This window comes from Xenia sp. Carnegie-2017, unplaced genomic scaffold, assembly GCF_021976095.1.
Source record: "Xenia sp. Carnegie-2017 unplaced genomic scaffold, XeniaSp_v1 HiC_scaffold_3, whole genome shotgun sequence".
NCBI lineage: Eukaryota > Metazoa > Cnidaria > Anthozoa > Malacalcyonacea > Xeniidae > Xenia > Xenia sp. Carnegie-2017.
In genome coordinates this window covers 10,884,394-10,897,319 of record NW_025813493.1, presented here as the reverse complement: position 1 = coordinate 10,897,319, position 12,926 = coordinate 10,884,394, and the positions used below count along the sequence as shown (strand labels likewise).

The window sequence follows — 12,926 nt, the reverse complement described above, 5'->3', positions numbered from 1 at the left end:
CCTTTGTTAGAATAGAAATTGTTAGATAGTTAGATTGTTAGATAGAAAAAAACAGCTGAGTATAATAAGGCTAAAACGCATAAATCAACTTTCCTTTTATTAATTAAATTCATGTCACATCGATTTCGAATTCGGTCTTTGTGTTCAACTATAACAGAAGAAAACGGTAAATATTTTCTCACTAATTATGTTATTAAATGCATGGATATAGCTTTACCTCCATGCGTTTCTCCTTAATACTTACGATATGGAAGCTCTACGTGTATCGCAAGTTCACTACGCCTGGTTGAAATATGTGTTGTGATCAACTATCTATGTTACACCCCTCCCTCCCAAAAAATGGGAAAAGAAGCAAGAGATCGTGATTTAAAGATAATCTTACCCTAGACCAGTTTCAATTTAAAAAAGAATTGTACTAGCCTGTTGTTTGACTTCATGGAGAAAAAAACGGGCTGTTGGTGTTAAAAATTCATTGCAAAAAGTATTTCATATCTTTATAATAAAAATTAATGCTATTTTATCATATGACACATTACATCTAATATGATGATAAAAAAGGAATTGCTCGCGCAGAGTACGTTTCTCATTGTTAAAACAACAAAAATTTTATTTTAGCCATAGCTACTAAATGGCCTAAGCTTCAGAATTAAAAAAGGGTAAATAGGTCTATTTGTTATAATTCTTTTTCTCTCCATTCGTTGGAATTAGGTAATACCATGACGGCTTAAGTTCCTGCGAGAGGTGAAGGTCAAAAGTAATTTATTCTTAACAGGGGGACAATTATTAAAATGGTTAAAAAGTTTATGCAAATATTTGAAAAAATAGATAAGTATTGAAGGAATTATCACATTCTTGTGTCTATTTAAACATGGTGACCGTTTCTGTCCATATGTCGCTCATAAACTTGATATGCAGCTTTTAAACCACTTTCTAAAGCACCTTGTATCCACTTTTGTGTAAAGGAAATTCCTTCACCAGCGAAATGAACGTTTCCCATAGGCTCCCATAAATACCTAGTTTTGACAAAAAAACAATGTATGTCATAACCAAATAAAAAATTTGTTTGACCTATAAAGTTTATACGAAGCTCAGATATCAACCAAATTTGCCACAATTCTTCAACTTATTAAAAATGTAAGTACGTGTTTCTAAGACAAGCTTCAAATACAGTCTTAAAAATTAAAAGTTGAAGTAAAAATTTGATTTTTTATGCACCCAGTTCTGAAAAATCAGCTGTAAAAAAATGGAGGATTTGAAAATCTTATAAAAATTACGGCAAAAAACTTGTGGCAATGTTGTATTTCATCATACAGTCAAAGTTCGTGGCCAGTAAACAACGTGGTATGAACACAACTTGATCTCGCTAAGGTCATATTCTATAATTAGTCAATTATGGTTCAATATTAGCTATATTTGTAATTTTATGTACTCTAGCTTTTATGTGTTCTTTCATGAAAAAATTGCATGTTATCCTAAATGATCCTACCTGATGTTGCCGTATTGAGCAGTTTTCATTGCTCCACACGCGCCTTGATAAGATGGCAGCCTATACCAATGATGAATTATACAGTTTGATACAAGTTCTTCTTTTAATGTTGGATGAATTTCTGCGAGTTGTTCCACTACTTTTCGTTTTACTTGCTCTTCTTCCATGGAGCCAAAAAGCAAAGCCTCCTTCGTCCATACGTAAATCATTACAAGCCCTTCTTTTGTGCAGGGGTCTTCCGGGGTGACGTAATGAACCTGACCTATGGGAGGTTTGTAATTGAAAACCCACCTTTGATTCCTTCATCTTCCCAGAATCTTGTTTTGGTTTGAAGAAAGATTTTGATGAATGCAAGGTAAGAATATGGTTCATAGCTTGAAGGTTTTTTCTTGTCGCCAACTGGGACTTATTATTGTTAAGCTTTGATTTGAAAGTGATTTGGCGCAAAATATTAGTTGGTGTGGCAACAATTACGGCCTACATAAAAACAAAGTAGTAATTTTACCGTTGCACACACTTACATATCACGTCTTCAGCCAGTCAGGAAAATTGTCTCCATACAGAAAGAAATTTGTCTAAAGTATGAATGAATGACTTATTGCTGTATTATATAACATTGAAATATGTCGTCTTTCACTGCTGAATTTTTCGCACTAACCAATGAGGTTTTTCTTGTACATCATAAAAGTTCATTATTTTACAGCAAAAAGTATCGACTATTGAAGCTAATGAATTGCAAGACGATGACAACAATAAGTCATATGAAATTGAACAACTCAAGACTTCAATCGTTATTGTGAACTTCTCAAAATGGATGCTTGTGGTATTTACTAAAAACGTAAGCATAAGATATTTTTAAGTTAAATTATTCCCTTACACAGACAATCTTAAAATTTTTGAAGCTAACATAAAAGCTATTGGTGAGCATTAGAAGTTTTAACATTAACAATTGGCAAAATTTTTCAATCAGATAGTAATATAAAATACAAAAAAATACGTTTAAAGATTGGTAATCCAGGCATATTTAATGTATAAAAATAAAAGTTTCTCAGATTGTATATAAAATGATTTTATTGGGCTCTCAACTCGGTGCTTTGAGCCTTCATCAGAAAGATATAGGAAGTTATATACAATTCTTTTCATTAGTAGACGCTTAAGCCTTATCGTCTAAATTGACGAAAATGAAAACGAAACGATTACAAATGCATGCCAGACACGACGAAAATTTCAAGCATGTTTGCAAAGCCAAAACATTATTGGCAATAAGCAAGCATTTTGACGGATTAGAAACAATGGCGATCTCTAAAAGAAAAAGATTACTTCTTAAGAAAAAGTTACTGCTAAAATGTTTAAAAGTAATGGAAATGAATGATTTGATATAAAAGTTTGTCACTATCAATAATACTCACTATCCACGCCAAGTCCGTAATTTTATTAAATTCATCTAAAACATCTTGCCAGTGATTTCTTTTCTTGTTCCTCGAGTCCTTATAATCCGGGTGACTTTTATCATACAAAATTGGTTTTCTCGCATCAGATTTATCAAAACCTCTTGCCACTCCGCCATGTTTGAGAACAAAGTCTGATATTATCAAGATATTTTTAGCCAATAGTATGCGTTTTCGTTGACGAAAAGGTCAAAAGTTCAACTCTTCTAATATGAACGAAAAAATTTTCGTCGAGTTTTCGTTCAAAATTTTCGTTGCGGAAGTTTTCGTTCTAATTTTCGTCGATATGGACGATAGTGTGGCCTAGGCTTTAGAGCGTCTAATTAGATTAGTGGGTGGATTAATGTGATTGGATGGTGTGGAATGCGTTGTCATGGGTATTGATGTATTGTGAATATGACTGCTGTTAATACCATAATAGTGCATTGTTGTAGTTTTGGCGTTATTTGTAGTTTTTTTGTCCTTTTTCTTTAGTTGTGAGTGCATGATGGGTATCCCAGCTTGCACACGACTTACTTATGACGTTGGTTAAAGGTTGTGAGAACGTCAGGTCCGACCTAACTTTTTAACGACGTTCGCACTACCTTAAGTAATTATTTTGACGTTGTACTGAAGTTGACACAACGTTTGTTAGCGACGTAGTAATTAACCGTTAAAGCAACGTTCATAGAACGTTGAAGTCCGAAGTTATAGCAACGCTGGAACCAACGTTGAAAGCCTGGTTAATTAGCGCTTGCATATGTTAGTGTAATCAGTCCTAAAGTAATGTTTTTTATGATATAGTTGCTGCTGCGACACTCACACAACTTCTACTGATGCAAAATTGAGAGGTTTGCGTAATCAGTCAATGTTCCTAAGACATGTGTTCATCATATATGTTCAAAATATATTTTAATTTTTTCTAAAATGGTGAAAAATAGTTTCCTAAATGCATTTTAAGAAAATTTTAAGCTGTTGAAAGAAATATTTATGAAAATATATGATAATTTTGTTCTTAGGAATTCTAGAAATCTCATTTCATACAAAAACTGTGATTTTTATTTTTGAAATAAATTTTTATTTTCAATTGTAATTTTACTTTTACATAGATGAGCATTTACATTGACAAGCATTTTGTTTTATGCCAAATGTAATTTGGAATATATTCCATGTATGTATATACATATTTATAATTATGTTTAAGATTAGCACGCATTCATAAGCAAAATAAAATATTTTCATAGTTAAGAGTTCTGAATGATTTTTCTTTTTTACAATTTCAGATGACGGCACACTAAACACTCAAGTATACCGCAAAACCACCTACACAGACCAAATACTCGATTTCAACAGCTTCCACCCAACACAACACGAAATAAGATGCATTCGAACACTTTTTAACAGGATACACTCTCATTGTAATACCGAAGAAGCCAAGAAAACAGAACGCAACTATATACTCCACATTTATTAAAAACAATTACCCTAGAAACTTCATAAACAAAACTATAAACAAAATACAAAACAAAACACAAACCGACAAAAGCAACAAGAAACCAGAAGAAATAGTAAAAATCGTCACATGGTAATGTACATAAACGGAACATCAGAAATGACTACCAGACTTCTTCGACCATTTAATATTAACGTCACTCACAAACCTACACAAAAACTCAAATTATGTTTCGCCAAACATAAAGACAAAGCATTACACTCTAATAATAATAACACCAGTCATATTCACAATACACCAATACCCATGACAACGCATTCCACATCATCCAATCACATTAATCCACCCACTAATCCAGTTAGACGCTCTAATCGTCTACATATGAAAAAGAACAGTATATAACTTCCTATATCTTTCTGATGAAGGCTCGAAGCACCGAGTTGAAAGCTCAATAAAATCATTTTATATACAATCCGGAGAAACTTCTATTTTTATACAAAAAAATAAGTGCATGCTCTGATTGGTCTATTGCTGTGTTTGCATTAGCCTGTTAAATCCAATTTCAGCCCAACCAACAAAATCAATCAATCAATCAATGAGATAATGCAAATTAATTTTTTTTCAAATTTTTCTGTTTTCTATTACTGTTATTTTGTAAAAGAAATAAAAGATGTTTTTTTGTGTTTGCACAGGCTTATGCAAACCTCGGAGACGTTTATACGAACTCTCGAGCAAGTGCGGACCTTGACCTTTCGTCTGGGGCTTGCATTGATCTGCTCTTGATTTGTCTGAAAGGTCTCCTCGGTTTCCATCAGCCCGTGCAGACACGGGATGAAACTTCCTTTTCTTAAATAAATTTTAAATACATTTTTCATATACACCTTCCAAACAAACATGAAAAAAGTTCAAAACTACCATTATCATCAACAGATTTTTAAAGCTTTCACAAAAACGTCCAGAAATATTTTACTTCGATTCTTGTTTATGCATGCGAAGGACAGTTTTTGATTTCCTGCATTTATATTGGCTGCAGCTGGGGGGGATTTTTTACGATATTATGACTGTAGTCGACGAGTTATTTCTGGCAAAAGATTTGCTTAGAAAATCAAATTTTTAAATTTATTTGAGAGCGGTGTAAATTGTTCGAAGAGAAAGCAAAATGTATTTAAGTGATACTTATCATAGCAAAAGTGAATTTTACTATTCGGAGACAGTACACTTAATAAAAAATTCAATTTTCGTCTCAACAAGCCACATCGAGCAATTTAAAATGCGATTATTTTTCTTTATAAAAATAAGAATATTTTCACTCGGTCTCAAAAGCATCTTGACATTCATGGAAGATTGCTTCAAACATTTGCTTGAAACATTTCTTTTCTTCACAAATTTAAACATTAAAAATGACGGTTGTAATATCAAACTACGTCTTTATTGTTTTTTCAGTAAAGGAACAAAACAATTCAACATAGACATATAATCAGAAAGATGTTCTGATATACATCAGTAAATTGAAAACTATATCATCAAAATATACAAGATGTACATTATAGAAATATGCTAAACTTCTGTTTTCATCAGTGAAGCAAAGTTTTAACCAGTTCCTTTATGAACATCTACACTATACATGAATATATTGAAGACATGAAGGCGTTTGTTGATACTTTGTTGCAGATTGAGAATTCATCTTCGAAAAATGCCTCGCGGAATAAAAATTGTCCTTGTCAACTTCAACTTTTAAATGGCGATACAACATGCTATCTCATTTCTCAGTCATTACAAATGCACAGAAAATACAACATTAGGGTTAAAACTCTCCACCGGTTTTCCTGTACATCTCATTAAAACTTTGTCCAAATCAGAAGTTTTTAAAATATAAAAAAGCAAAAAATGTGAATTTGTAATACAAAAGGATGGTAAAGTAAGACCGACATCCCCCATTAAGTCAACAGCAAATGATCGAACTTCCCGCTTTAATTTTCACGAGAGATGCGTTATCCAGTCTAATGTACATAACACAGGTTGCAATTCACAAGAGACGCAGATGTCTCGCTGTGGGGGAGTTTTATTTTAACAAACCCTTCGGCAGTATAGTAGTTCAACAATCACTGAACAAGTTCGTAAAGTAAAAGGTTAAGCAAACATTTCCGACTAAATTAATTTCGGTTAACTAAACTTACCTTTCCTTTATAAACAATTGATGCACCACTATTTGAATAACAAGACACCTCTACAAAATCGTTGAGCGGGCAATCATCTTTAAACCAGTAATTTATTTCATATACTTGCTTCTTGTATTCTATGTCATCTGTATTTAATATTCCACTATTGAAAAACGCTTTTGGCAAACTGTGCATGCCACCTTTCAAACAATGCATTTCAGGAGAATGCCATTTTCCCAATGGAAAAGAAAGATAGTGTTCAAGTGATTGGTCAAGATCATACGCATAGAAAACTACAGAAAAGCCTTGAACGGCGTCGCTAGAATGGCAAAAGACTTTCAAGCTTTATTAAATCCAAGTCTTCCTGCTCTTGAATAGAAACTTTAGCTTTAATTACATTGATAGTACTTTCAAGAAAATTTTCCACCGTGAACCGACTCCAAATTTTAATCCAACGATCCCAAGCATTAACTTGATCATCTACACTATTTGCTTTTGATAACCAAGTGTAAATCTGGTCACTGACAACACTTGTTGTTTCGTCGTAGTATTTTCCTGATTAAAAAAGGTAAATTATTGTTACTAACAGTTTATAATGTTGATTTTATTCTCAAGACATAGATTCTCACCCAATGAAATATGGTTGTTTTCCCTTGCATGCCTCGTCAATAGTTTTTTTACATATCTGAATCATAAAATAGACAAAACATCTCATTGTATAATTACCAATATTCAAAATGTCTTTTCGTAATAATTCATTTATTCCATCCATCCAGTTTGGCCAAAATTTGTCAAAATGTTTCTCAGCCCAAACTGAAAACATGAGACACAAAGCAGCATAAACAATTATTCTAGCAAATTAATCATTACATATGAAAGAGTAGTACTAACAATATCCAGTTGCATATAGCGTCATAATGAACTGTAGTGGCAGGCATTTTAAGTGTAATCCAGTATTAGTTATAATGCAGGCCTAAGTTCGTTGTTGAGAAAATAATTGTTGTAAATTTATAGAAATGATTTGAGTTTTCTTTCTATCGATGTTTGCCTTTCATGTTACAAACTTTCTATTTGTATAAAAGAACAACACTTGAATATGTTATACAGAGGCGTAACTAGAACGTTAACTGGGTGTGTATATTCATATATTCCGTTGTGCCCTGCCGATTTCTTTGAAACTCAAATCACTTTCATGAGAAATCAGTTGGGCAAGGCGGAATATATGAATATGCCCCCCTCCCCAATTAACGTTCTAGTTAAGCCTCTGATGTTATATGTTTAGCAAGCATCGTTTTGACTAGCTAGCGGAAATAGAAAAACATTTCTCATGACATGCAATTGCATCTTCCCAATACATGCATTAAAAGTCGTCTTGTTAAATTTACATTACACGATCTCTGCTTTTACACACTTTTTGTTCACTATTTTTATACACTTTACCTTTAGATTTTTCGCGAAGACCATAAATGCTAGTAATGACATTTTCATCGTAGTTTGGAAAACATTTGATAGGTAGATTAAAGTTCTTGATGTAACCGTCCGTTAAATAATGTTGTTTTTCATATTGATCATCCACACCTCCAGGCAATCGCATTGCTCCAGCTTGAAAAATAATAAATATTTTTTTAGTTGAAAATTGTAAGATTTTCTTTCATTTCTGCATGTACATGATTAAAGAATTATATATGTAGATGGTCGCCAATATCATATAATACCAAAAAATTCATGTATTCTAGTGATTTTCATAAAATTTTGCATTTTCTAAAAGAAAAGAGTGTAATCTCTCAATCTTTAATCAATGCTTCTCTTTAAAATGACTTTTCTAGATTACTTGATTATGAAAAAACTGTTTCATTAAAGTGTATAACCTGTAGATTTAAAAATTCGTAGAATATATTTTTAGTTCTGTGTCTTCCAACACGACAATGACGTCAAACACACACATAAGTATATTTTTTTGAAAACACCCCACAGATAAAAAGGTTTGTGTGATTCAATGCCCAACACAATCATCAGATTTGGCACTAAAGAATATAGGCACAACTCAGGGGAGTTGGAAGCGGAGAAGCAATGAAGGCTATAAGACCCTCCTAACTTTTCTTGAAAGGACAGCACCCCTTACTCATAACATTAAAACAGTAAAATTCCTATGAAAGATACAGGTCTCTTTTGAATATAAAACATACGTATGTTTATTGCGGCCTGGTAGACTTCAAAAAAATCTCGCAGAAAGTTATTGTGATTTCCCTTAATAGCATATTTTGTTGTTAACATCACCTGATGAGACAGAAAATGGTACTAAAACAGCTATTTTCATTTTCCTATATGACACTGATGGCATATCATTTACTTTATTATATTATGTTTTACATTTGCATGCATGTCTAAAACTTTCTAAAATGAGAAACACCTTGTAGGGTGCTTAACAATGTTAAATTCTTTGATTTTTAATTGATAAAGCGAACATGCAAAATGCTACTTATAATTTTTAGGAGGCCTCCTCCTATTTTTATTTAACTAAGGAGTTTGACAAGCAACTGAAAACTATCAATTGATAATGAAATTTTTCGAATGCTTGGAAACAGATGGAATGAATAACATAAAAAGAGAGTAGAAAAGATACCTAGTTGTTGAATCTTTCACAGAAGCATAAGCTCACAACATCATTACTTCAGCTATTCGTTGAAATTTTTTGTTGTTTTAATTTTGATTCAATTTGTAGTTGACAAACGATTTTTGAATTATTTATTCTTTAAAGTAAACTTTTTTATTTCTATAGAAGAGTTTTCGATGGGGGTGGGGTGTTGGTATCATTTGTTATTCACTTACTGCACGTTACAGCTAGAACGATTGGAAGTATTGTTTAAGAAAGCATTCGCTGTATTGGAATTTTTACCGTCGAAAGCAAGAAGTTAATCAGCTAATATCGTTGTAATGATTACCATGTTTATACAAAATAAGTTGCTGTTTTTCGTCATATTTTGTCAGCCAGTAACAGTCGTCGTTTATTCAATGTGGCTTCTGGTTGACACACGCATGCCAGGTATATTTCCTAGTTGTGCTGTTGTCTGCTGTTCTAGCTATACCTATGGGGGCAGCAATTTTACAGTTCTGTGAAAAAACTGTGGCAAAGCTTTTGAATTTATGATTTATGAATGAAATAGCTTTAATTTTACCAGACAACTTTACTGAGCGAGTTTATCCATACCTTCTGCATACAAACCAGACGCAAGACCGCTTTCTTCACCATACGTAAATATTCTTCCTCCATAACGGTCTGTTTGCTCTAGAATTTTCACAGAAAGACCAGCTTTTTTTAATTCATACGCTGCACTTAGACCTGCCATTCCTGCACCAACTATAATGACGTCACTGATCTTTTCATCTTCAATATCATTGATTATCGATCTTGGATGTTTTGATTCCACCGGTTTGTATCCGTAACGATTATAAGCTTTTCGCAAACCTTCATCTTGGATACATTTCAGAAACGTTTTGATGCAATCACTGTGCTGAATTGGAATTTGTTTATTTTTCGGAATTTTCGTAGGTTCATCATTTTTCCAAAATCTTTTGTGGTTTTTAAGATAATCTGACGCCATTGTAGAACATGAAAACTTAAACAACTACAATGTACATTGAGTTGAATAAATTAGATGTGTAATAAATGTAGCATTGTATGACTGATCTTAAGAATTTACTTTCTTTACTTGATTTTACTTGTAGATTGAAGATTTTTGGCCGAAAAACAACCGAAACAAAAAAAGACCACATGCCCTAATATCTGTGTTACAAAAACATGTTGATCAAAAGGCGAATGCAATTTTGATTTGTTGAGATATGAACATCAAACGAAAACATATAAACAATACAGTATTTTGCATAATTAATTAAGTAGATATGACATATGCCATATCACATGAAGATCGTCATTATAATATCGTTGCTCGTTACATTTGCTTTGTTTCTCTATAAAATCTATATTATACTTTACATAATCCGAATGTTATTACCGACTTACGAATAATTTAACATGATTAACAATAGAATTTTATCCGAAATACGTTTTTTATTGAAAAAAAATGAATTGCAAGCTGTTATAGTCTGGTATTTAAGTATATGTTACTGATGATACTGAGAAAATCGCTTTTGAGTGGTTAGGTTAGGCTAAATGAGCGTTTACCACTGAAAACATGTCTCGCAAATGAATATTATTTTCGATGAAATCATATACATCATTTACTTTCATAAACATGAAATCATAATCATGTACTTTCATAACAATGATTATCCTTTTCTCTCATTCAATAATGATATTTAAAGCGTCAAAAGATTAATTTTGGATCTCTTCATTTTTCAGGTTAATACTGTGGATATATATTTCTTGACTTGCAATTCAACAATGTTGGTGGTATGATACAAAAAAATATTTTATCAGTGCTATTGCTGCCACCAGCCGACGTGGTCGAGCAACATTGTTTGATAAATCTCAAGAGAACGGTTGCAAGTCAAGAATGCAGTTCAAATACGGCCAAACAATAACCTGTATATAACTGCCGGCAAGTGCATAGTTTCATTTACAAATCGTCCATGTTGATGGCTCATACAAAGACTGCATATAATATCAGATATTGTTGGCACGGCCAACAGCGACATTATTTGGTAAATCCGAGACTTGATGCGAGTTAAAAAAAGCCGTGCATGTTTTTCTGTTAAGCTTCAGGTTTGTAAAGCCTTTCACGTTCGAAGCATTATGGAGATATGCTGCACTTAATTTGCGCTTGACAAACATACTGTATTCCCTAAGCATGCATTTATTAGATTTAAGTTCACTCGTGATAAATCTACTAATTTCTATCGTCTGAACATGATTATTGATATCCGTTTCACAAACCTTTAAGTGTTGAAAATAGTGCCAACGATGTAACCAAAATTCAGTATCTACTTCTAATGACAAAAACATAGACAATATTGATTTTGACAGGCATGCATTGCTTAATCTTTAACACAAAACAGACATTGATAGTGGTAGCAACAAATAAATTAAAATGCTTGATGCTATACCATACTAGGACTATGGTCTTCAATTTTTCTAAAACAGGAATTAATCATGCTTGAGATAAGGTTAAGATGTCTAAAATATGTTGATATTTTTGTTGGAGACACGACCGTGGGTAACAGAATTACATACGTCAACTTTTCACTCAATTTTCAGTGTGTACTGGGCAACATATCATCACATCACTTTAAAGAATGGCAAACTTATCATTTTTCAAGCAATTTGCCAATTTTTTTAAGGATTTGCTAATATAAACCGAATTCGAGTAAAATTTTTGTGTATTGATGACCAATATTTTGAGGAAACACATCGCTAACAAAAGTTTTTGTATGCATGTGCTACGTGCGAGCTTTAATCAATTCAACAAGTGGTTTGGCGTCAAAGAAAACAATAATATTGAAATCATGGAACTCTAGTGAAGGAAGCATAATAAACTTATTCCGATAAATGCAAAAAACCTGGCGATTTCACTTTTTTTTGAAAGTGGAAATTTCTGAAAGAACAGGAATTAAGAGTGAATCATATGTACGTTAACTCACCTTTGTTATTTATTGAATTGGTCTGTTGATTTTTTTAATTGATAACATTTCTTTGCATTTAAGAATGTCAAGTTTGAAAAAATAGTTCGATTTTGTACGATAGACCGCAATAAATGCACCCTCGAATCAGGGGCGGATCTAGGGGTAGGCACCATAGGCAAGTGCCTATGGTGAAATTACCAAAATATACTTCGACTTAGATTCGATACGAATTTATCGAATTATGAAACTATGAATAGCACTTTATCGCAGTCAAATCATCTGACTTTTGTTTAGAAATGTTGTGCAATTAAATGACGTAATTTTGATATGAATCGTAGTCCAGATGCGTATGATTATCTATAAAGCTCCGTGTCGTTAGGCAAAGCAGCCATTTTGCCTAAGTCAAGAAGGCGATCTAGCCATTTGATTGGTTGTTAGCAATTTGCCTAAACAAGATGAATTTGCCTAACTTGACATCGTGTATAGGTATTCTGATTGGGCAATTTTTGCAACCGTATGCTTTCATTGGTCAATTTTTTGCCTAACTTGAGCAATTCCAACCAATCATTGCTGTTGATAAGCATAGTTGAGCTAGGCAAATTAGGCAATTGAAAATTAACATACACTCGTATTGTTTCTGAACAGCCTCTGTGCTCAGTTTACGGTTTTGTGATATTTTATAATGTCTTCATTGTGTTGTGGTAATTCATACGAGACTGCTCAGTCTGCGTTGGCCAAAACGATTTAAAATGCCTTAATGAGCTTTATTCTCGTTTATTGGTCGACGTTCGACCTATGTTTACTAACGAGCAGCTGTTAGA

The 12,926-nt window shown here is 32.8% G+C and overlaps 2 protein-coding genes across 2 annotated transcripts; both read right to left on the bottom strand.

Moving 5' to 3' along the window:
* Nucleotides 1–575: 575 nt before the first annotated feature.
* Nucleotides 576–1,743, bottom strand: LOC124454535 (putative L-amino-acid oxidase YobN). Its single transcript, XM_047005322.1, has 2 exons — nucleotides 1,487–1,743; nucleotides 576–1,013 (listed from the first exon to the last, which is right to left on the bottom strand). The coding sequence occupies exons 1-2, from the start codon at nucleotides 1,693–1,695 to the stop codon at nucleotides 863–865; spliced, it is 360 nt and encodes a 119-aa protein (XP_046861278.1). The 5' UTR covers nucleotides 1,696–1,743; the 3' UTR covers nucleotides 576–862.
* A 5,101-nt stretch (nucleotides 1,744–6,844) lies between these two features.
* On the bottom strand, nucleotides 6,845–11,544 carry LOC124454225. Its single transcript, XM_047005029.1, has 5 exons — nucleotides 11,420–11,544; nucleotides 9,734–10,151; nucleotides 7,966–8,127; nucleotides 7,252–7,338; nucleotides 6,845–7,080 (listed from the first exon to the last, which is right to left on the bottom strand). Exons 1-5 carry the CDS (start codon nucleotides 11,486–11,488, stop codon nucleotides 6,845–6,847), a joined length of 972 nt encoding a protein of 323 aa, XP_046860985.1. The 5' UTR covers nucleotides 11,489–11,544.
* Nucleotides 11,545–12,926: the final 1,382 nt, after the last annotated feature.